General features: G+C 48.0%; 1 protein-coding gene across 1 annotated transcript in view; it reads right to left on the bottom strand.

Annotated features, from left to right (window-relative positions):
• fhod3a (formin homology 2 domain containing 3a) overlaps positions 1-20066 on the bottom strand; it is a 30565-nt gene extending 10499 nt beyond the window's left edge. Inside the window, 16 exon segments of the mRNA XM_057020676.1 lie at positions 351-401; positions 606-740; positions 920-964; positions 1714-2148; positions 2618-2740; positions 3082-3108; positions 3281-3510; positions 3724-3867; positions 3944-4038; positions 4115-4226; positions 4600-4694; positions 5064-5169; positions 5385-5452; positions 14685-14752; positions 15563-15672; positions 19561-20066. Of these exon segments, the coding sequence (XP_056876656.1) occupies positions 351-401; positions 606-740; positions 920-964; positions 1714-2148; positions 2618-2740; positions 3082-3108; positions 3281-3510; positions 3724-3867; positions 3944-4038; positions 4115-4226; positions 4600-4694; positions 5064-5169; positions 5385-5452; positions 14685-14752; positions 15563-15672; positions 19561-19725 (2009 nt within the window). The 5' untranslated portion in view covers positions 19726-20066.
• Positions 20067-22302: the final 2236 nt, after the last annotated feature.

Consider the following 22302-nt stretch of genomic DNA (forward strand, 5'->3'; position numbering starts at 1 on the left):
GGAAGGAGTTTCTACACTGGCTTTTGCTTTCACACACCAGTGCTACCATAGCTGGCTGGAGCATGTCCTCAGCACGTCCAGACATACATTTTTTACCCCCATGTGGTTATTTAAACACAGATGAATAGTAATTCCATGTGTGCACATCGGTTTTGAAATCACTGAGTCTGAATCTCTCAAACCGCAGCCAAAACAGCCTTTGGAAGGTTATGGCAGCAGAATGATCTCCTTGAGAGAGAAGGAGAAAATAGGCATCCCGCTGCTTTTGGCACCTCTTTGAACCTGATAACAACGACCTTGCAACCAATTTTCCCCAAGGACTCAGCTTAAGGGTGAGCGTGCACACTTACCTCTCCTCCCGCGCGAGTCTGACCTCCTCCATTTTGTCCGCAAAGTCCCGACTGCGGGTGACACACAAATAGAGACTTAAAAACACAATCATGTGGACATGAAGCTACTTTTTCCTTCTTTATATAGTTTTCCTCTCCTGTTTCAATTTGTGGAAATTCTATTTTTCTACCACAACAAACTGCTGAAATGGCATTTTTTTCATTTCATGCAGCTCTTCCACCTCAAACGGCCTCCCCAAAAAACTAAGTCCACACCTGTGCTTGTTCCTCTCCTCTCTCTCTATCCTCTGCAGCCGCTCCTCTCTTTCCACACGGCGGCGCTGTCGCTCGGCCGCCAGGGATTCCTGATGTTGGCGGTACGAGGACGACAGGAGGCCTCCCAGAGCGGGCCTGAAAGGACAGGACCGAGATGTCGGTTTGATCGAGACGCGATCGGCATCCTTCAGAATCAGGACCGAGAACTGTGTTGGCGCCGAATGCTGCTCACGCGTCACATCCGTGCGCGTGTTTATTGATGCGGCTGCACAGAACAGGTGCTCGCCGTGCAGTGCAAACAGGTGTTGGCTCACCTGGAGCTGGTGGAGGGACTGGTGGAGGAGATGGCGCTTCCATTCCTGGGTGAGAGAGAGGGTGAAAAAAGAAAACAGGTGAGAGAGTGACACGACGCCTACGGCGCACGGCTGCCATGACACCGGGGGCCAAAATGAAAGTGACACCTGGTTGCATAAGAGGAAGACCTGCTGGTGCAACACCGGACCCTGGTTAGCAACTGCCAGAGTTCTCTTATTCCATAAAACATTAATGTTATTCTGAAAGTGAAAATAACATTATAACTTCAGTAACATCCAGAAAAAAAGAGAAGATGAGAAATCAGGATGGAGGCAATCTCACAAGAACTGACCAGAGGTGGAATGACACACAAAAAAACACTTTATATTTCACAATCCACAGCTGAAAGAAGATATCTTTCATGATATAACGTGATGAGGGTTTGCTTTTGATGTGCAAATAATTCATGCAATGGATGTGGAATAAGTAGCTGCCTGTGTAATTTATTAACACATTAACAATATTTAATAATATAACATTGCTGCAGTTTTAATTCGATGCGTTTAGTTTGAAGGGTGTGACATCACAAACATCTGTGTTGTTACACCTCTGGAGCAGGAAAAGAGTGAAGAAGACATCCGTGACGACGGCCACCGTACAGGCAGGAGGAAAGAAAGTGAGTGAGTAAGAGATGTGAAGGAACAAGGGATTGTAGGCGGATTCAAAGGATGTGGAGGGGGTGCAGAAGGAGATCCAAGTCGGAAGAGTGGAAAGCGAAAAGGTCGGAAGCGTCTTGAACGGTGTCCTGTCTGACCTGGGAGATGTCGTTCTTGGAGACTCCTCTGTGGGTCGAGCTGAAGCTGGGGGTGATGGTTCATCATCAAGATCATAGGAGAAGAGGTGGAACGGAGAGTGGGGCAGGTAGGGCAGGCGGTCGGGGGAGGGAAGGGTGCTGCCCCGCGTCGGCGGGCTGGTCTCTTTGGAAGCCGGGACGGTGACGACAGACCGCTTCCTGGCAAGCAAAGAGGCCAGGAGGGAAGGCTGGGAGGGGGGACTGAGCGGGGACAGGGCGGGTTCAGAGGAGGTAGGTGGAGAGGGAGGGGAGGGAGGGGGAGCGGGAGCGGGAGCGGGCGCTGGCGCGGGGTCGGTCCAGCTCCTCCGTTCCTCTACTGTGTTCTCTTTTCTGGAGGTGATGGTGATGGACGGGAAGGTTGTTTGGTGAACTACGGATGGAGGATGTCTGGCTGGGCTGGAAACACAGGAATGAGTCCAGAATGAATGAAGCAATGTTGGGGGGGGGGGGGCAACATCAGTGGACCCACAGAACCCCCGCAGTAATGTTTTTAAGGGGCTGGAGCTCCCTCTAAATAAAAGAACTCTCACTGGTTTTCCAACCAGAGTTTGGAGTTCACCTAAGAGATGACTTCTAACTTCAGATTTCCTCATGGCAACTCTGAGAACCTAAAATTCCAACTTTATATTGCTGACAGAAAAGTCACATATATTGTTTATAAGCGGCTTTTTGTTAATCAGTTCTCGGCGGGTGTTCCTAATTGTCTGATCAATTTTTTTTATTCCCAGAAAATTAAAAAAAAACACTTTAAATGTAGCTTTTTAAACATAACAGTACAGCTGGTGTGCAGACATAAAAGGTATAAAACGTCTTACACTACAGGATAGCATTTGATATGTCACCTGACCAACATGTCCTAAAATACCTGGGGGTGGTTCTCTGAGACACTGCCCCCTCCTGCTCGTCCGAGTCAGACTCTGTCACTGGAGTCTCCTCGTCCTTCGCCTCCTTCTCCTCCTCCTTTAACCCACTCTCACACTCCTCTTCTCTGTAGAGGTGGTGGGTGGAGGGGGGGGATGGATGGATGTGTGGAAGAATTAATGACAGAGCGATAAATGACGCAACATCCACAGAAGACAACAAGAACGGCGTGAAAATCGAGGGGAAAAAAAGAACAGGTTGTTTTTTTTAGTCGTGCTAGACGCAGACGGGATCAAGCCACGAAGGATTGACGCGCGTGAAGGGAGCGAGCACAGACGTAAGCCCCTTGCATTTGTATTAGCCTGGTTTTGGGAGCCTGCCAAGGTTGTTTTTATTTATTTTAGTGACGGTCACAGGTGAGGAGCGGTGCGGGCAGGTGACCTTTTGCTCAGAGACCATTGGACTTACATGGGTGGGAGGAGACCTGACAGAGCTCTGCAGCAGAAAGTGGTGGGACAAGACAGTCAGAAGGTCGATTACTGAGCTCACTTCCCAAAATTGATGAAGGTTTCACGGCACTTTCAGTTTTTACACCTGTAGAAACACCCCCAGCCCACCCCTCGATCGGAAATGGCACGTTTTCCCGACGCCCTCCTCTTCCTCTCACCTCTCACTCGCATCCTCGGCTTTTCCGCTGAAAGGCCTGAAGCCAGCTCTGGGCGATGCCGGGCTGCAGGGAGAGGCGTGACCCGATCGCCCCAGGGAGGCCCGGCGGCTCCGCCTCCTCTCTAAACCCCGCTTTTTGTTGCCGCCCTCCAGACTGACCCTCCGGCGATCCCTGCGTCCGGTCGGTGGAGGCTGGGTGTCGTCATCTCCGTCTTCATGCTGGAGCGTCAACTGGGGAAGAGGGCGATTGTTCACAACTCTGAATTTCCCACAACTTCCAGAAATGGCTCGATTATGCCAGCATTCAGAAGCTGACATGCTAATGCAAGAAGCTAATGAATGCAGTTTTTTATGGGCCAAAATAGGTTGTCATTTTTTAAATTTGTTGCATATTTCTGCCCTTGCACCCCAAATGACAGCACAAATCTTCATTCACGATCACACCTCATAAATGTTGAGCTGCTCGACCAAATCCAGATCAGTGCCCTTTCGCCCCAGATGCCTCTGGGACACCGTCTCCATGCCCTGTTCCTCCAGGCCGTCCACCATATCATAGAAAGAATCCTGGTCCGGCAGTGCTGCAAGAGTCTGAAAAAGAGAAAAAGGGAAATTAAACAGATAAAATAAAACCTGGATCAATGTCTAGCACAGGTGATTAGCATACCTTATTAATAAGGGTCATGGCGTAGACCAGCAGCTCTGTGTCCACACCATCCTTCTCATGCAGGATCTCCATGGCGTTGGACCACGACTTACAGCCTGGACAATACACAAACAAAGCAATCATTCAGTCTGTCTGTGCATAAAATACCATAGCTGCTGTGTGTTTAAGTACCTCTTTTGGTGTCCACGGAGGTGATGGCCTCGATCAGCAGCGGGGCGTTAGACTCGGAGTACTCCACAAACACCAGCAGGAGCTTCAGAGCTGTTTTCACCACCAGGCGAAACTGACAGGAGGGGAAATCTGTTACAAAACTCCAACAATAATAACAAAGAATACGCATACACACACATGCTGTCACATTCCTGCACAGCAGTCGGAGTTAGGTAACCCTTCGTTATATGAGGAGCGTATTTAAAGCGGGGACATATTAAAACTGGGAAACAAGAAATAGAATTTAAGAAAACAAACAAACGCAGGGAGCCTTAAAAAGAAACCACAAAACCATTGAAAGTCACCACTCGCTGGTCAGCACACAGACGACAGTCACCAGCACAAGTGTTTGTTTATGTTTCTGGGCATAAAATCTAAAAATAAGGCTTACTAAACAATGGCTGGCGAGCTTTGGCCAGAGCTTTTTTTAAAATTTTGAACCCTACCTTCGATCCGACAAGCGTGTATAGCCACTGTATTGTCTCATCGTGCCTGATGACGCCGTTCATGCCATCGACGTACAGCATGATCTGCCCCAGCGCTGAGGGACAGGGATGGAAAACAACAAAAAAATACAGTCAGACAGCTGAAATAAATAAAACGGTCGTACAACATTCGCAGCTGCTGCTGCATAATATTGGCCTTATGCTTCGGGTCGGTGCGACAGAACACTGATAAATGACCCAAAATGTGTGTTTCCTTCTCAGCAGGATCTGTCACAGAGCTCATTATTTACACCATCACCTTTTTGAGTTATTTAAAGCAAAGTCACATCAGCAACAACGTGAGTCCGGCTGTCGCCTGTTGCTACATGTCAGAGTTTTCACTGCGAAACCAGCTCATATTTCACCATTTTCTGTGCACAATGCACCATGGGCAACGGGGGAAACCAGTGTCTGCGAGACTGTACCTCTCAAGATGTAGTTCTGGTAGTTCTGGTCGGCTTCTGCCCCCACCTTGATGAGGCACGTCAAACCCTCGGCGATCACAAACTCGTGAACCAGGTCTTTGTCGTCCTGAGGCGAAAGCAGGGATCTGATTAACCCAACGCCCGCTGGAGAGGACGTCAGAAAACTACAGAAACTGCATTTTCTTTTCACATCACATGGTGTCAGTAATGTGCAGGATTAACGGAGAGCCGACGCACACGCCACGATAATGGACAAAAATAATAGAAATAACATTTTTTAAAAAGGTTTAGAACTGGCACTCGTGTGGTGACGTATGCTACCTGAAAGATTTGCTTCAGAGAGAACAGCGCCCTCCTCAAATCCCGTCCGTTGCAGTTATACAGCCTCTCTGGAGGGAAAGAATATTTCATTTTGTCAGCTTTCATTCACAGAAAACTTTTCCAACTAAACGGCTTTAACCGTTTATCCTCCCAATAATCACCTGATCCATGGCAGAACCACCAAAAACACCAATCACCCCTGTCCTCCAGTCACCTGGGGCGCTTCGCCGCGCCGCAACACGTGCGTCGTCAACGCAGCGCAGCGGCACACGTTGTAGCAGTGATTAGAGCTGTTTTGGAATGTTAATGAGCCGCTGGCACGGACGCCAGTGGTGAGGTATTCAGGTCACGACACCGAAAGTACCCACGAGTTCCTGTGCCACCACTATGATATTCAACATCATCATTTCTGTCCACAGGCAGAGGGAGTTCATCACCACGCTGGTATGATATTACACGGTTTAAACATAGAGTGCTCACCGTCGCCAGGCAAACTAATCCCAGAACCTTGATATCTAAGAGTAATAATGTGCTAAATGTCATAGCATTTGATTTCTGCATAATATTCACAGCAATGGTTGCACCAGACAACTGTATTAACGACATCCTGGATTCTGTAACTTTCCATAAGACCTTTATTGGGCTCCTCTTTGAGATTATGAAGCACTTTTAGGCTCTCGGTGGCCACGATGGGAGCAGTTGCGTATCAGCAGGGGGTTTGGGAAACCAGCGTGTGTAAATCCAGATTTTGGGTTATAATCCCGGGGGGGGGTTATGCGCTAGGAGGTCGAAGGCTTGCTGTCTGGAGCACCACTAACCTAGACAAGGCTAACCCAAGGGTCAAAGTCATTATCGTTCCACACACAGGTGAAAAAAATCACAGACCTGCTGTGATGGAAAGACGTATGTCAGTCATGAGAAGAATGGAAACTGAGCAGAAAAGCCCTGGTGATTCATGGATATACTGACAGATTAGTAAAACAGTAATTCTGCATCGGCATACATGGAATAATGACTTAAAGAGGTAATTTCAAGGTTTCCCTGGAAGTCAAGTGGCTACTGAGAGCAGAACGCTACGCCTTCCTCGGTCATGTGTTCGTATCCGTGTCCTTCATCAGCTCGTGAGTGAAGCTGTCAGAGTAACCTTTAGCAAAGCGTCTGCTCTCCATCAGAATCATGTCAGCGGTGGTGATAAGCCTGAAATATGAATTACTTCATTCTGGTGTGAAGTGTGAAAAAAGTAGGGCTTAGACCTAATTTCAACTGGTTCCAACAAGTTAACAGCGTGATATTTCAGTCTTGGATTCATTTTGCTTTGGTTTTCTTTTTTAATCTTCTGCTTTATTGTTTAAAATCTACTTGAAAAGCTTTAGAACCACAATAATGACCTGACAAATAAAAGGAAACAAGATTCAGTGCTCAGAAAACACTGATTCTTTTATAACATGAGGAAGGAAATGCTAGAAACATTCATTTATGTTTTCATGCTTGAAATATTCACTTGTAGATGTAATTGATGATGCCACTAAACCAACATTTGGATATAGTTCGGGCTGGCGGTGTGCTGTGATCGCCCAGTTGGCCCTGTCAACATCATTAGCCGTTCTCTGCAGAGTAAACCCAGTTTGACATGCTAATAATCAAATGGGTCATTTTCCCATTGGCGCCGGGGCTCCGGGTTCATGTCCGGAGTGACTCTGAAACCAGGCTGGAAACCATTCGGACAAATATCCTTCACCCTTTGACCTCGGGGAAAACCGCTGTTTCTGTGCAGCGTTTAAAACTGACAAAAATAAGGCGCGGAGATGCGTCACCGCGGCACGCGCGTGCTCTCAGGCCCCCGTTACAGGGATGAGACGGCGTCATTTATAGGTTTGCCCGGAGTTTTACTGGTTTCTTTTGACGAACGGGGCAGTTCTCGTCCACACTGCTTCACCGTGACCTCGTGTGCACTCTGCTCTGCTCTGACCCTCAGCCCTCTGGGCTCCGATTTACTGAAGGTGGAGGAAATCGTGCCTGCGTACATTAGCGCACGTGTGGACCAAAGCGTGGGAGTGGAACAGGGATTCCCTTAGTGCCGCGGCTGTCTGCTGAGTCGCTCGGGAGTGGTCAGATACCGGCTTCCCCCTCCCGCCATAATGAGATTAGTGCTGTGACCCTTCAGCTTTTACTAATCCCCCAACATTTACTGCACCATCTACATCTACACCTCCCAACAGAAAAGCACGCAGGCCAGCTCGGGCTTAATCCACAGCAGTTACACTCAAAATCACATTTTTGCACTCCTGCACCGCATCAAACCCAAAATGACCGAGGCTGGGGTCTAATTTGGCTTTGTTGGCCTTGGCAAAGACACAGTGACAATATATTCCTTCTATACTTGATCCTGAGGCTTTACAGTCGGCGGCCAGCTCAGCAGATGTTTCTCAGAGGAGAGCCGCTTAGAGGAACTGCGGTGTGATGTTCTGCAGGCGAGGGAGAAAAAATTAAATAAAAAAAAGAATCAAAAGAATCATAAAAATCTGTGAGGCAATAAAACTGTTCTGCCCTTGTGGAGATTTACTGCTAAATAAATTGCAATATAGTTTGCTCTACCCATCGGGGAAATAAAAAAAAGAGGCATTTTTATTTCAGGCATCTTCAACCACGGCTGTTAGGAATTAATCTAAATAAACAGAGAAAAGGCCGCTGCTTTAACTGGCAGGAATCATTTCGGTGTGACGCATCCATGGCGGGCCAGGAAATATTTACAGAAAATCCTGCCCCAAGGTCAGCGCGGGGTAATATTTTTCAGGATGCTACGGCTGCGCGTGGATCAGGACAACCGGAGAGGGGCGGGTCGCAGCTGGTGGTCCCGCATTTAAGCCCGGTTAAAACCGCTGACTCGTGTTTCGGGAGGATTTCATTGCGCCCACTCTAAAAAAGCCTCCCCGCGGCTGTCCCGACCAATCAGTCAGTTGGCTTTCAAACTAGGTCTTCAGCGGGATCTAAAATAAAGAAATGAGAGACGCATGAGGTTTGATGTCACGCTGGAGAGCTTGATTTAATCCCAGGAAGTCTTTCTGTATGTGTGCTGGTAGCGTGCTAAATATAGCAGAGCTGGTATCTGCACACTGATGCGAGCTGGGATACTGGTTTAAAGCTTTGTGCAGGCCTCTGCAGCGCACCAGCGTTTCCACTGCAATTGAACACGTATTTGTTTTTGCTTCTCCATCATGCAGACATTCACATCCCGTCCTGACCACCCTCATCCTGTATTTTGGATTGGACGGATCTCCGTAAGCCCTTCGACTAGGAATCATGTAAACACCGAGCGCGCACCGATGGGACCGCAGAGGAGCGCCGTCGCAGCCGATGACGCAAAAGAAGCAACGCAGCAACAAAACAGGGTTGGGGTTGATTTAGAGACGCTCAAAACAACAAGTTTGGAGGGGAAAATGTGCCGCCGCTCTTTTTCCACCCCCGAACCAAAAGCTGAGCTATAAGAGGGGAAAAACTTAGCTGTGTTTGCTTAAAAAAGCTGCGCAGAAGTAGGTTTTAGGAAAGTAAAGGCTTCCTTGTAAAGCGCACCGGAAAAATCAAGCGGGACACTCGTGAGGTCTGACTGGGTCAAAACTAAAAATCACATTTATACCTATTGCTCAGTTTGCGTGGAAATCAAGGTGTTTTATCCCTGCGGTGGTGTGACTGGTGGGATGGATCCAACCGTTAAGTTGGTTGCCATGACAGATGTGAAGCTGATTTATTTTCCTTCCAGATCCGATTCTCATGTCAAGCGAAGGAAAAAAAGGGAAAAATCAGACAGCGGAGGACAAGTCTTTTTTTCTGTAACAGTCTATTTTTCGCCTGTTAGTCTTGGCCTTCAGCGCGCCTGAAGATGAGGACGGCGGCGGCGGCCCAGCAGGCCAAGTCTGCGCCTGACAGCCGGAGGGAGTCGGGCGGACGGAGGTCCAACATATGGTCCCACAGGCAGACGCAATTATGACACAAATATCCTCACACACGTGTCACACGGAGACTGACAACAGAGGTCTGAGTGCACGGCTAATGTGGATGGAAACACTCGTGGGGGGGCAACAAATGAAAACAAACTTTTTATGTGCGCCATAAATCCACAGTTAAACCTCCGCGCTGTAACCTTGAAAGAGGCTGGCTGTGAAACAAGCTCAGAAACAGATGTCCTCTAAAAGGAAAGTTGCAGTCACTCGCACATAAAACACACACACACACACAGACAGGAGTGTGATTTCTCCACAGGCCCATGCGTTTGTGCGACCCGCTTTCACGCGCGGGCGCAGCCAGAAGAGGAGGGCGCTTGTGGAGACCCTTTCTCAGTTATTACCTAATGTTGCTCCGCTTCTCATCAAACGTGCGCCAGGTGGGCCGAAAGGGAAACATAAATGCTCACAAACGTGGCCCGAGTAAAAAAGGCCGAGTGTGCAGGACAGTGGAGGACGTGCGCAGCTCTCTGAGTGGATTATCGGAGAGAAACCTCGCTGTGACTCATACCACGCTTGCCTGTTATTACACTCCTCCCTCGCCTTCGTGTGTGCGGGAGCTTGTTTCCGTGGGTGACCCTGATACAGCGGACAGGATGACACATGAAGGCGGCTGGATGGGACGGCAGGGTCGATTCCACGTCCCCGAGACCACGCAGCGCTCCTTTAAAGTGTTTATAACGTAACACCGGCATCCTGCATGGATGGAATTCTAGAGAAAATAATATATTCCTGCTGTTGCTCCTTATTCAAGGTCTGACCCCCCCCCAACCCATCACTGTATTCCTGAAAATCCCACCTCGAGCACAAATCTGCAGAAATCAACGCTTTACGCTGGACCTATAGATTACTGGACACGTAGAAGAGGATGGGATGAAAAACAAAATCCAGGCGTGAGAGTCAGAGACAGTTTTTGAAGTGGAGCATTTCAAAATAAAAGCTGGTTGTGGTAAAAATAGCCGGTGTGTGTAAAACCTGACCACAACGCTGTGATTCAGCCTGACAAGCTGCTCGCCAGTCGCCTGACAGGTGCCTTTTCATCCTCCTATTGTTCTTCTCCTCCTATTGTTCTTCCTGAAGTCATTTCCAATTTTCCGCGCAAACACCCTTCGCCTCGTCCTTCAACACACATCCCCTTAAAAAAAGCGCTAAGGCAGCAGATTCCACCATCAAGTGTGTGTTCGTGTTCTATTGCGTTACGTAATAGGTTTAAAAAAAATGATTAAAACAGGCCCTTCGGAGGTCTGAGGAGACACTTACTGAAGGGGCTCAGACGCAGGCATCGATAATGGTGGATTCTTTTTTTCGACTTTAGTTCCACAAGCGCTTGCAGAAAAACCCCAAACAGCAGCTGCTTCACCGCAGCGCAGTAGTTGGGCTACTCATTCGTCGGTGTAAACAGAGCCCAGGGAAAACCCTGCCACATCCACGGAAAACACAAACCCCTCACACACCGAGAGGGCCGATCCGGGCCGAGGAGAAGCTGCACGGCAGCGACCAAGAGCCTGACCCGGACCTTCCCCCACACAGGGAAGTAGAAAAGACCTTAAAACCGTTGCATAATGTGACATAAAACAGAGGCGATGCTTAGGAAGCGCGGTTATTTCGGCTTGATTGGGCTTCCCTTCATCAACACGTGTATCATGAAATCTAGAAGGAGGCAGCAGCTGCAGAACAGATGTTCCGCCCACAGCACCGTTCTGCACCTTCATCCCCGGCGCTTCATCAATCCACAGCAGCAACTGAGCCGTGACTCATGAGGGTGCGATGCTCCCGATGCAGGAGGGGTTGGGGGTCGGGGGGGTGTTTGGGCGACTCTTTAATCGTTCCTCCGTTGAGTGAAAGGATCCTGAAAGCGTGACAGCTGATTTTAGGTAAACACGGGCGCGTGTGCGCACATGTGAGCTGTGTGAAGGCAGAGGAGGTTCGGTGCCAACGATCCTCTGCAAATATTCAGGAGGGTGTGTGTGTGTGTGTGTGTGTGTGCATGAAAATATTCGTGTGGACTCATGCACGTGTAAACGTACGGGACAACTTATTGAGTAAAAGCCACAGGTGTGTGTGAGAACACTGAGTCACTGCGTATATTTAGGTTTAAAGGGCGAGGCCGGCGGGTCAGGGAGAGGAGTACGTGCAGGGGCTAAAAGAGACGTGGATGGGCGCTCCACTGCGGCGTGGAAAAGAAAAACGGGGACAGCGCGGAGCGAAGTCGACAGATGGGGAACGAAGGGGAAACTACGCCAGATTGGAAAGCAGTTAGAGCGCGCTGGCCTCAGCTAGCGCGGCTTTTAGAGGGCAGCATGTCAGCAGAAAACCGTAAAATAAGTCTGCATTTTTACAACTGCAGCCACAGATGTCCTTGTACTACCACAACCCCCCCACACACACACACACACACACACACACACACACACACACACTCACACACTCCCGATGATGACCATTATCTCCCTGTCACACCAAGCGCCACTACCAGACTTGATCTCCCACAGTGAGGGGACGCCGCTGCTGTTAAAACCAGCTGTAGTCGCCCCTTCCTGCGACGTCTCAGGGCCGGATTGCTCTCACCGTCACACACACTCACACACACACACACACATTACCAAAGTGGGGCTCATTTATGGCTGGGACCACCTATTCTGACCCCCGCTGACTGCATTAATCCTCCAGAACGAGCTCTTGGTACTGTTACTGTGAAACCTCATTTGTGTTTTCTGGACTGTTGTGGGTTTATTTGACTCAATCAGAGCCTGTAATTTGTTGCATTGTTCCATATTATGTAACAGCACAAGTCCACAGTACCGTGGGGGGGGGGGGCTTAGAGGCCGATAATTGGGGTGCAGAAGCCTCGAAACAGAAAAGTCCAGAGCTAAATTCCAAAGTTACAGCATGCTTTTGTTCTCTTTCACCTGCTGCACCGCTCATTCCAGGCAGCTTCACCTGTCAGCTAGCATACCCCGTCCCACATTTGATCACTGCCACTGCCCCTAATCGCTCCAACATCCTGTCACATCAGGAGGGTTCGATGTGAGAGCTCATGGGAAGCAAAAGTTTGGGGATTCTGAAAACGCTGAAGCAAACGCTCAGATGAGAAAACTAAGCAGGAGTAGCATGCACCGCTATACGTAGCAGGGTTCATTTGGTGTAATGGGCCTCAAAACGGGAATCAGTTCATATATTTTGTACTAAACTGAATATTTTCATTCGTAACACCACTTGCATTGAATTAAACATTTTCACAAGCACACGGCGAGCTAGCAGGTAGCAAGCTAACAACTTCTATGACCATGGGGAGGGACAAAAATAGTTAATTATGATGTGCCTGATGCACAGCTTTAATCAGCGAACCTCTTGAATTTTAACTGAACAAGCTTTAAGGTTTTTTTGGCACACAATCGGCCACTAGGTGGCGTTTTTACGACTGAAATTGGCCTTTTCCCACCTGTAACAGCTTCCTGTAAGGCCAGTTTTGTCAATAAGAGTGTTTCTGTGCTGACAACACCACTGCCCCCCCCCCCCCCACACACACACACACACATCGCCCGCATCTCTGACGTTAACACACAAATGTGGGACTCCGCTCGGCATTGCTGACACAACCGTGCGGCTCTGCTGCCTTTCCCAACCAGGAGAAAACCTCATTAGCTTGCTTATTATTGCACCCTCACTCACACACTGATGCAACACTCAGCCTCTAATCCCACGTTGGCAAGTTTGGATAAAATCTGATCTTTCCGCTCTGCATGAGGGCCAAGAAAGGCACGAGGGAGCTCTTTTTTTTTTGTCTGACTTGTGTTTCTGATATTCAGCTACTGAAATAAGAAGCTCTGGTACCTTAAGATCAAATCCTGATCCGTGTCATTAGAAACCGGGAGCTGATGATCTCTCGCGAAGAATTCCGTTCCCTCTGTTTCATCAACAGCAATCAAGCAATTACTTTGATTCCCTTGGATGCAACTTGTTTTGGCTTTCGCAACACTTTGCTTCGTTTCTGACCGAATTTTCATTTAACATCCTGATCAGCACTCAGGCGATTTGTAGGTCGCGACCCCTGAGGGATTACGCAGCGTTAAACGGGCAGATGAGCGGAAATCTGAAGAGAACCACTGAAGCCGCCCCTAGAGGGGGGGGGAATGGTCAGTAGATGTCTAAAGTGAGCGGATCGCTCTACTTAGTCACGCTATCTGATTATACGGCGGTTTAATGCAGCAGAATTGCAACGCGCCACTCCGGTCGGGGGTCCGCTCGCTGCCCAGCATCTGTGCAGAATAAAATCCGCATCTGCAGTCAAAACTGTCAGCGAGGCCGTGTTTTTTTCCCCCCGCGCCATCGCTGCTGCGGGGACTCAATCCTTCCAGAGCTGTTTAAGCACCAGAGGCGGGTGGAAGGAAAATTGTCGTGTTTCGATAAGCTGGTTTTACCAAAGCGCTTATTAAGACTTCAGCAGTAACTCAGAATAGCCCAGTTCGATCAGATGTATCTGCAGAAGTATTTAGCTTGTAAGGCGACGCTAACATTACGGGGATTTCCGTGAACAGGTTGACGGATATGGCGCGGCGACAGAGACCATCCGAGCTGATGTGCTCAACACAGATGACATGTTTGATCAATCTTGGAGTGGATTTTTCTTTTTTTTTAACGCTCTGTAAAAGAGTCAACCGCTCAAAGCACCCTTAGCTAGATTAGCAGCTAAATGTAGCGCCTTCCGTTGAAGCGCTGATAATTCCCAACACTTTAAGTATCTGTTGCCACCTGCGATATGTATGTACAAAGCATGGGCACGTTTTCCCTCCTAAACAACATTCCCCCTGCTTCCTGGTGACCTTTCACCTCATCAACTCCACGGCCAATCCGAGGCCCCGGTCCTTGGGTCCAGAATTAGCAATGCTATCACAGACATGGACAGAGGTGACCATGCAGGCACGCTCTGTGGGGGAGGGGGGCTAAATATATCTAAAACATAACTTTTAATTGATATGAATCATCTGTATCCATTCCAGATTAGTTTCAGCGGTTTAAAAACTGGGACCTTCGTGGAACCTTGAGCCCTGTCAAAGAGGGGGATCACTTGCGTTCATTGTAATTCCTTCCACAAGAAATATAACGATGGATATTTGAAACAGATACAAGGGGATAATGGACCTCAGATGTCTGGTGTCTCAACTAAACCTGCCTTCAGGATGAGACACACCTTCCCCAGGTTTTCATAAACAAACAAACATCCAAACCCACCCCAGAAAAACACAACCGGAATGAAAGCCCATCGGCACACCAGTTCAGATCCAGCTTCTGCAACACTCACCGATGCAGGCGTGCACGCGAACAGTCAGCTGCGTGCGTAGAATAACGCTGTGCCTCTTCCCCCGGGACCTGCGAGGAGAAAGGGAGCCAAGATGAAGTTACAGTTGGACGAAACGGCGGTCAGCGTCACAAAGGTAATCAGGGGAACAAAGCGTGACCTGCACGGGACCCTTCCTACCGATACCCATCAGAGAGCAGACAAAACACGCACGCATGGCGCTAACCATTATGCTATCTCGCGCATATTTGCAGTAGCGAGCTGATGTAAACACGGGGGGTATGATGGTATTTTGAGAGCAGCCCAAAAGTCGTTATCTCGGCTCTGACGACTAAATGCATGCGTGTTATAACTAAAAGGTTCAATATGTTCTAACCACAACCTGTAGATTAAAAGCGTCCAACAGACAAATGTGCAGGGATCGCCGCGGTTTTGACACCTCGGAGTAAAATCCTGAGCTGCAGTAGCTATTTTCCATTTTCCATTTCTCCCTCTGACCCTGAAGCAACAGCAGCACGACTGCTGAGCGCTTCAGGGGGCTGAAAACACAGGATGACAAACCAATCGCGCCATTTCTTTCACAGATGGCAGGTTTGGAAGGGAACGTCAGAATATCAATTATTGCTGCAGAGCCCGGTCAGAGCGGCTGCAGAGCAAACGGAGGGCGCATCTGTCCTGCTTTTTCAGGCTGTTTCATACTTTCCGTGAACTTGCCGCTTCCAAGAAATCCACATCCAGCAGCTTGAGACAACGTGAATGGAGACACCGTGCGTGCAAGTCGTTTTTTTTGTTTTTTTCCTGAAATGATTGGCGATGCTTTGGCAGAGAACAGTGGGGGTGTTTAGTCTGCACCGAAGCATCTAAATCCGAATCAGCCTCACCCCGTTTCGTCCTGCTGAAAACCCTCCAGCTCATCCCTCTGCTCGGCCAGGGACGACTCCAAGTCCAGATAGGTGCCGTTGTGAGAGAGCTGCAGCGCGCAGTCATCGAGCTGTGGGAAAGAATCCAAAGAAACAAAAGACTTAATGGGTGAAGTCAACAAAAAGTGACACCGAAGCAAAGTTAGAACTTCAAATTCAAATCACTTATCCCCCAGTGGGTGGAAAAAGTGATGAGCAACACGAACTGTCTGTAGCTCACTAGACACCGGTGTCTGGTCTAATAAAGTCATTACGCCTCTGCATCTGTTTCACGTCCTTTTGGAGAAACCAGTCCCTAAATTAAAACCAGTTTACAGTGAAAGTTAAAGGTTTGCACGGGAATTTGCAGCTTTGCTTTCAGCGCCATAAAGGGAAGAATTGTGCAGAATTAAAAACGGCCCGTTGACTACAGGATACGAGTGCTGCAAAGCTGTAGAGGGAGCATCGTTTGAAGCTAATGTTAGCACAGGAGCTACCAGGAAGTAGCCAATTTCACCTTTTGGAGACCCTCTAAACTCATCTGTCTTCACATATGTACGGCTAATTCATGTAAAATCACAGAGAAATCATCATCAAACAGTTTTTTTAATCCATAAAACAAACCAAGCCTGACCCCGAGGGTGCGCCCACATTGGCCTGTCTCATATTAACCAGCGACGTGGTGAAATGAGAAACCCTGCTGAGACCAGGTGCACAACTCTGACCACTCCTGCTAGCATTGATGTTTATGAACATTGCAGTCACGGGCCAACAGCAGGTGTGAGTAACAGCTCCAAAAAATGGGGAGAGTCATGATCCGAATTAACATTTAGCACCTCAGATGCATTGTAAGGTCTAATCTGGTTCTGTTGCCTGGTGTGGCAAGAACACGGATCACAAGACCCTCCACCGCCCTCTGCCTGTCCCTCCTCCTCGCTCAGAAAGAGAGACAGACCGTCGGATGGACTCACAGCATAAATATAACTTGTGGTTATATTTACTCAAAGGCAGCCTGCACACAGCTTCTCAGACGTGGGTTCAAGGGGTTGGGAGTTAAAAAGGAGCTGGGGGGGTGGAAAATAAACTAACGTTGCCATGACCTTCAGCATGCTAAGCTAATTTCTGACACATTTTTGAAATTTATTATGCAATCCTTAATTCTGAGCAGGGATTAATGCGGCCTATGAAAATGGGATAATGTCTGGTGTCTGCGCTACTTCCCCCACCCTCACATTAATAATCCCTGCCAAATAAATAATCTTACTGAAAAAAATACCCCATTGGACATCGTGTTGAGATTTGGGTTAATTAAAATGCCATTTCTAATGCTCTTAACACAGTGTTTTCATGCCTGACTAGCATGATACAGTAGACTGAAAGAGAAGAGAATGGAGCTAAATGCTAACTATAATGGTCCAAATATTACAATTTATACATATGCTGCTAACTTAAAAACACCAAATCTAAAAAAAGACATCTCTCTGATGTCAATTTCGATTGTTTTGACTGAATGAATGGAGGAGCAAAAAGATGCTAATTTGAGCAGCAAACTGTCACTATAAAGCATGAGAAAGCGCCTACAAACTGGACTAACACGCAGCGGCCATGGTTTCAATGACGTGAGTCTTCGTGGAAATGAGAGACGGGTGTTTGAGTTTCCTCTTCGGACTGTTAGCAGCCATATTCTGCATGCTCGGGAGAGTGCAGTGCTCATTACACGAGAGCTAATTCGGACCCCTCGCTCAGAAATCACCTCGGTTCAAGGATTCAGGATTTCATCCATGGCAAACAAACCAAAAGGTTCAATGATACAGCTGCTGTGGATACAGCTGCTGTGGCTACAGCCCAACAGCTAGCACAGCAGGAGTTGCTGTAGTTGTCCTACGCCACCGACGACAGCACGGGAGATTTGGTAAATCGCACTGGGGGTCGAGATGGCGGTAATCACCCCTCGTCCCACTGCACTAGAGCATTTCAATGAGGCAGGTGTCTTTGTGTTTAGCATGACTCAGCAGTTGTCTTCACAGCTAGCATGTGTCGTCCTTACAGTGCTCACTAACACCTTCTTTTGTCGAGTCGCTCCATCTACATACAATCGCACTAATGCCGGTTGAAACAGGAAGTGGCATTTTGCGAGACAGTAAAGGGGTCGCGTGAAGAGAAAAGGGGAAAGGAAGGAGGGCGGCGTGCTTGTTTGATCAAATTCTCCCAGAAAAGTGAAGAAGTGGGGGAGAAGGCCAGGAGCGAAGGAGTAATTACTTCCACGTTAAAACAACAGCGAGCCTGCTGGCCGACTGTTAACAAAGCCCTTATGTAAGTCAATAAATGGCTTTTTAAGATCCTTTTCTGCGTGTGTCCAAATCTGAGCCGCAGACCTCGGCGGCTCTTTGAAGAGCGCGGAGGTGGGCGTGGCCTACACGGCCATTAAAGCTCCCAGGGCCGCCTGATTGGAGCCCTTTGATGGTGAAATAAAATCTAAGCTGTGAAGTCTTTGTTGCTTTGATTTAGGGGGTCCAACGTCTTCTCTGCTCACTTTCAGCCAGCAGCGGGTTTTTGACTCAATCTCCTGGTTCTTTTACGGCGTTTTCATTGGCGCTTTTATGCGCCGCCTGTTCTCGACTGCGTGGTCAGAAAGGTGGAAGAGGAGGTAAAGGAAAAGGTCAGGAAAGCCACAGGCAGCCAACATGAGGTAAATAAAGTGTCGCAGAGATCCAGGGCCGTGCCGCAGGAATTCTGGGACAAGCGACCTATACTTTACGTGCAGTCGGGCCAGAACTACACAGAGTTCTGGCCTCCCGGCATAATAACACGGTAGGCTTTTCTTAGAGGGGAACAGAAGGTTACACAAACGAGGGGCTGCAGCTCAGCAAAGTGTCAAACTCTGTCCTGTTTGGACCATCCGGGTGGTTTCAAACGCTGCCGTTTCAGCTCCGAGTCCGACGGTACGGTCCCTATAATCTCCAGCAGTCGCCCTCTTCCCCCCCCAAGTGATGCGAGGACGCGAGCTGCGCCATCTGTCTGCGTGGAGGTTGTAATCACGAGCTCCTCGGCGCTGCGGGCCATTTTTCATTTGTTTTGTGGCTTTTAAAGACGGGGCGGCAAAAGATCCACTCGGTCTGGAAAACCGCTCCGCTGTTAAGCACCGCGGTTCCGTGCCAGCAGTGGAACTCTCTTTCTTTTTGTGTCTAGCCTCCGTCTCTCTTTATTTTCCTCTTTAAAGTTTGACCTACCTTCAAATTTGAAAGACACAGCCTGAGAGACCTACGGTCGCTCGACCTTTGTGACCTCTGTGGGGGGAGGGCTTGTCGGCGCGGGATTAGTTTTACTTTATTTTGGTTTGTTTTCGGCACCGACGGTTACTGAGAATGGGCAGTTTTGTTCACACGCCCACGGTAATCCGATCCTTGACATCTGATCGGCTGTGATTCGGGCCCTTCGCCGGGCGCCAGAGCTTCCTGACTGTCACTTGCAGACGAACGATTCAACCCTCTCGTATCCCGTTGCGCCAACGCCTTTGCACACCTGTCACCGGGGCCTGCTCGCCACTGTAAAACTGTTATTCTTCCCGACATCGGTTCTCTTTAACGGCTTTTACGACAACACAGATTTGAAAATGCGCCTGGGGGGGTTTTCCTGGCGAAACAGCAACTTTGGCACTTTAATCTCCAGCCAACATGAGATTAAATTAGGATACAGCCAGAAGAAACAAGTCCATATTTAATGTGGCTGTGGCCTCTGAGGCAAACATTTGCAACCTTGTGTCTGTCCTCGTCTGCAGAGCCAATCACTTATGTCCTCCATGCCTGCTCAAAATAGCCTGTGAATGGTGGGTATGTTGTGTTTATCTCAGCGGGCTTAAAAGTGGGGGGGAGAAACGTCAGATTGGATGTTGGCACGCAGCAAAAACAGTCTGGGAAATATCAGTAACACGTGGAGTTTCTAATTAATTCACAATAGTAGTTAACAAGAGGTCGTCCTACCTTGTGGGGGGCCTTTAGGAGCCTGTGGACCCCTGCTATCTGGTTGATAAGCGGGATGTCCTCCCTGAAGGTGTACACCGGCGGCCGGGTCGGTTCCGGGAAATTGGTGCTGTTAAATGGATCGGTGTCGTCTAAAAACTGAACCCTGCAGACAAACGTGGCCATAGTGCATCCATGCAAGTGGCTCCTCCGAGGGGGGGGCAGCCCGGCGGAGCGTCAACTTGCTGGCTGAGCGCTCCGAGCGCTGGTAACGACAACAAACGCCGCGTCGCCAAGTGCGCGCAAGCCGGTGCTCCCTCGGGACGAGGGGGGCTCGCTGGGAGTCCTATAGGTGACAAACAAGAAAGTTCCCTCAGCTCAGCTCACCTTCACCTTCCCTGAAGCTGGATTATTCTCGGAGAAGCAGGTGGCCGGTGAGAGAGTGAGGAGGAGAGGAGGCGGCGGCGGGCGGGCTCCAGCTCGGTGCTGGAGAGTGAAGGATCAGCGCAGCTTTGGGCAGCCTGTCTGCTGTCTGTCTGTCTGAGTCCCTGTAAATCCACCCCCTCCCACATCACCCCCCCCCCCCCCCCCCCCCCCCTTTTCCCCCCGCCTCATCTCTCCCTCCTTCCTGATCACATCCCCGGCTTAGCTCTCATCTAAGATGGGAAAAAAAGCGTTAATCCTCCTATTGTGGATCGCTATTTAAGTTCGAAATGATATATAAAAAAAGTCAGAGTTGTGTCTTTTCATTTGTGACTAATGGCTCCTTTTTAAAAAAAAAATCCAGTTGGGACGTTTTGATCTAAAAGCTAAAAGTTTTGCCTTAAACACAGTGAAGTTTAAAAACCGAACCGATAAATAAATGGAATTGCTGGACACTCTTGAGTAATGACGACATCTAGTGGCTAAGTGTGGTTTTACGCCCGTCAAAAGGACGAGCAACACAAATATTTACTGCCATGCATTATTTATTTATTTTTTGCAGGAAACATAATTTTGACCTTTCTAAAATCCATTTTTTCTTACAAGTTTTTGAAGGATATTCGGCAGAAAGCCTGTTATTCAGGGTGAAGGGGCCATTATTCAAACACTCCACACCGACCAAAGCTGCTCAGGATTGTGGGTAAATGAGAGGGATGCGTGCGTTTCGTATATTCACCACTAGAGGGGAGGAATGACCATTTATTGATGTGAAAAATTAAAGAGAGAAATTTGAATATTTGCACAAATGTGCCAATCAGGAAGAAGGTTCTTCAGATAGTGCACTATAAACATTGCTATATGATCATTAATGTCCCTATCTGAGCAAAAGGACTGTTTCTTGTTCTATAACATGATTTGACCTATTAATAATATTTAATTTGTATTATTTCCTGTATAGTTCAGCTCTCTCTTCTCTCTGTGAGTGTGAACACCTGTTGGAGGGTTGGAAGTTCTCAAATGTGTTGAGACTGAGAGCGCAGGTCAAAGCTTTGGGCTCTTTGTTCCTCCAGCCATTCTTGAAAGGATTTTATAGTCTGGCAGGACACATTATCCGGCTGCGGGGGGCTGGGAACAGCGTTGCCATGGCAGGATATAATTGTTCTGCAATAATGTTTAGATACATGTCATGAATAGTAAAACCATGAAGTTTCCCAGTGAATGTTGTGCTTGTTAACGGTGCTTTTCCTCAGTCGACCAAGGCCCGAATCATGACGATCCTTCTCAATGTCTTGAATTGCAACAAATTGTAACAATTTTCAGTGCACGTTCAGTTCAGTAAAATATGGACCAAAGAGTTAAGCAAAAAAAAAAAAAAAAAGTTGAACTATCAAATCGTGACTTTGTATTTGATGCATTTGGTGGCACAGAAAATGTTTTTGAAGGCGTTTCAAGTGTTGTGTTGCATTCTGGTTGATCTTCTATGGCCTCTTATGTGTGAATAGTCCAATCTGGAGAGTTCCGTCTGTGCGATCACCTCAGCACGAGTGGTAATCTTTTCCCCTGAACCTTGCAGACTCAGGCTTTTATCGCATATGTAAACTTTCGAATCATCAACACATATATAATGATAAAATCTTTGGATATCTCATCTTTCCCGTCAGGCAGGTTCACTTCCAGTCTTCTGCTGAATGAAGGAAGTCAGGTTGCACCTTGGACAGGTTGCTTGTTTATGACAACGCTGTCATAAGAGGTAAGCGTGCATGTTCCCACCAAACATGCACCTCCTGCATGCTAAAAGGACTTTGCCCAGACTTTACCTCACAACGTTGCTGCTGTCCGGTTTTGCTTATAAAATTAGCTTTTATAAGCTTAAAATACTGTTTTTATTGAGAGGCGGCGAGCTGCTGCACTGGGCTCAGCGCAGGAAGTGACTATTGTTACCTTGAACTTTGCCGTCAAGCTGCAGGATATTATTAAGATAAGATGAAAATGTGCCAGAGTTGGGTGGAAATATCAATCCTGACAGTAATATTAATGACTTTATTTTGTTGACGGGTGGAGCTCACGCAAACACAAGCCCCCAGTGTGCTTCGTCCTGGACACAGCAAAGGTGCACATCTCTGACAATAGCTTAAGCAATACACATATATTTAGCTCAAGATGAGTCATTTCTTTTTCATATCAGCTTTCAATCTTTACTATTACAAAAAAACTTCTGATAACGGCGTGAACTTTACGCCCTGACTCGACACTTCGGTATCTTCTTTCCATCTGCGTCAAGGCTTTGGCAAAACATAGGATATAAATTGTGATAGATTAGGTATATAAAATGCAAAGTGA

Source organism: Takifugu flavidus, chromosome 21 (genome assembly GCF_003711565.1).
Source record: "Takifugu flavidus isolate HTHZ2018 chromosome 21, ASM371156v2, whole genome shotgun sequence".
NCBI lineage: Eukaryota > Metazoa > Chordata > Actinopteri > Tetraodontiformes > Tetraodontidae > Takifugu > Takifugu flavidus.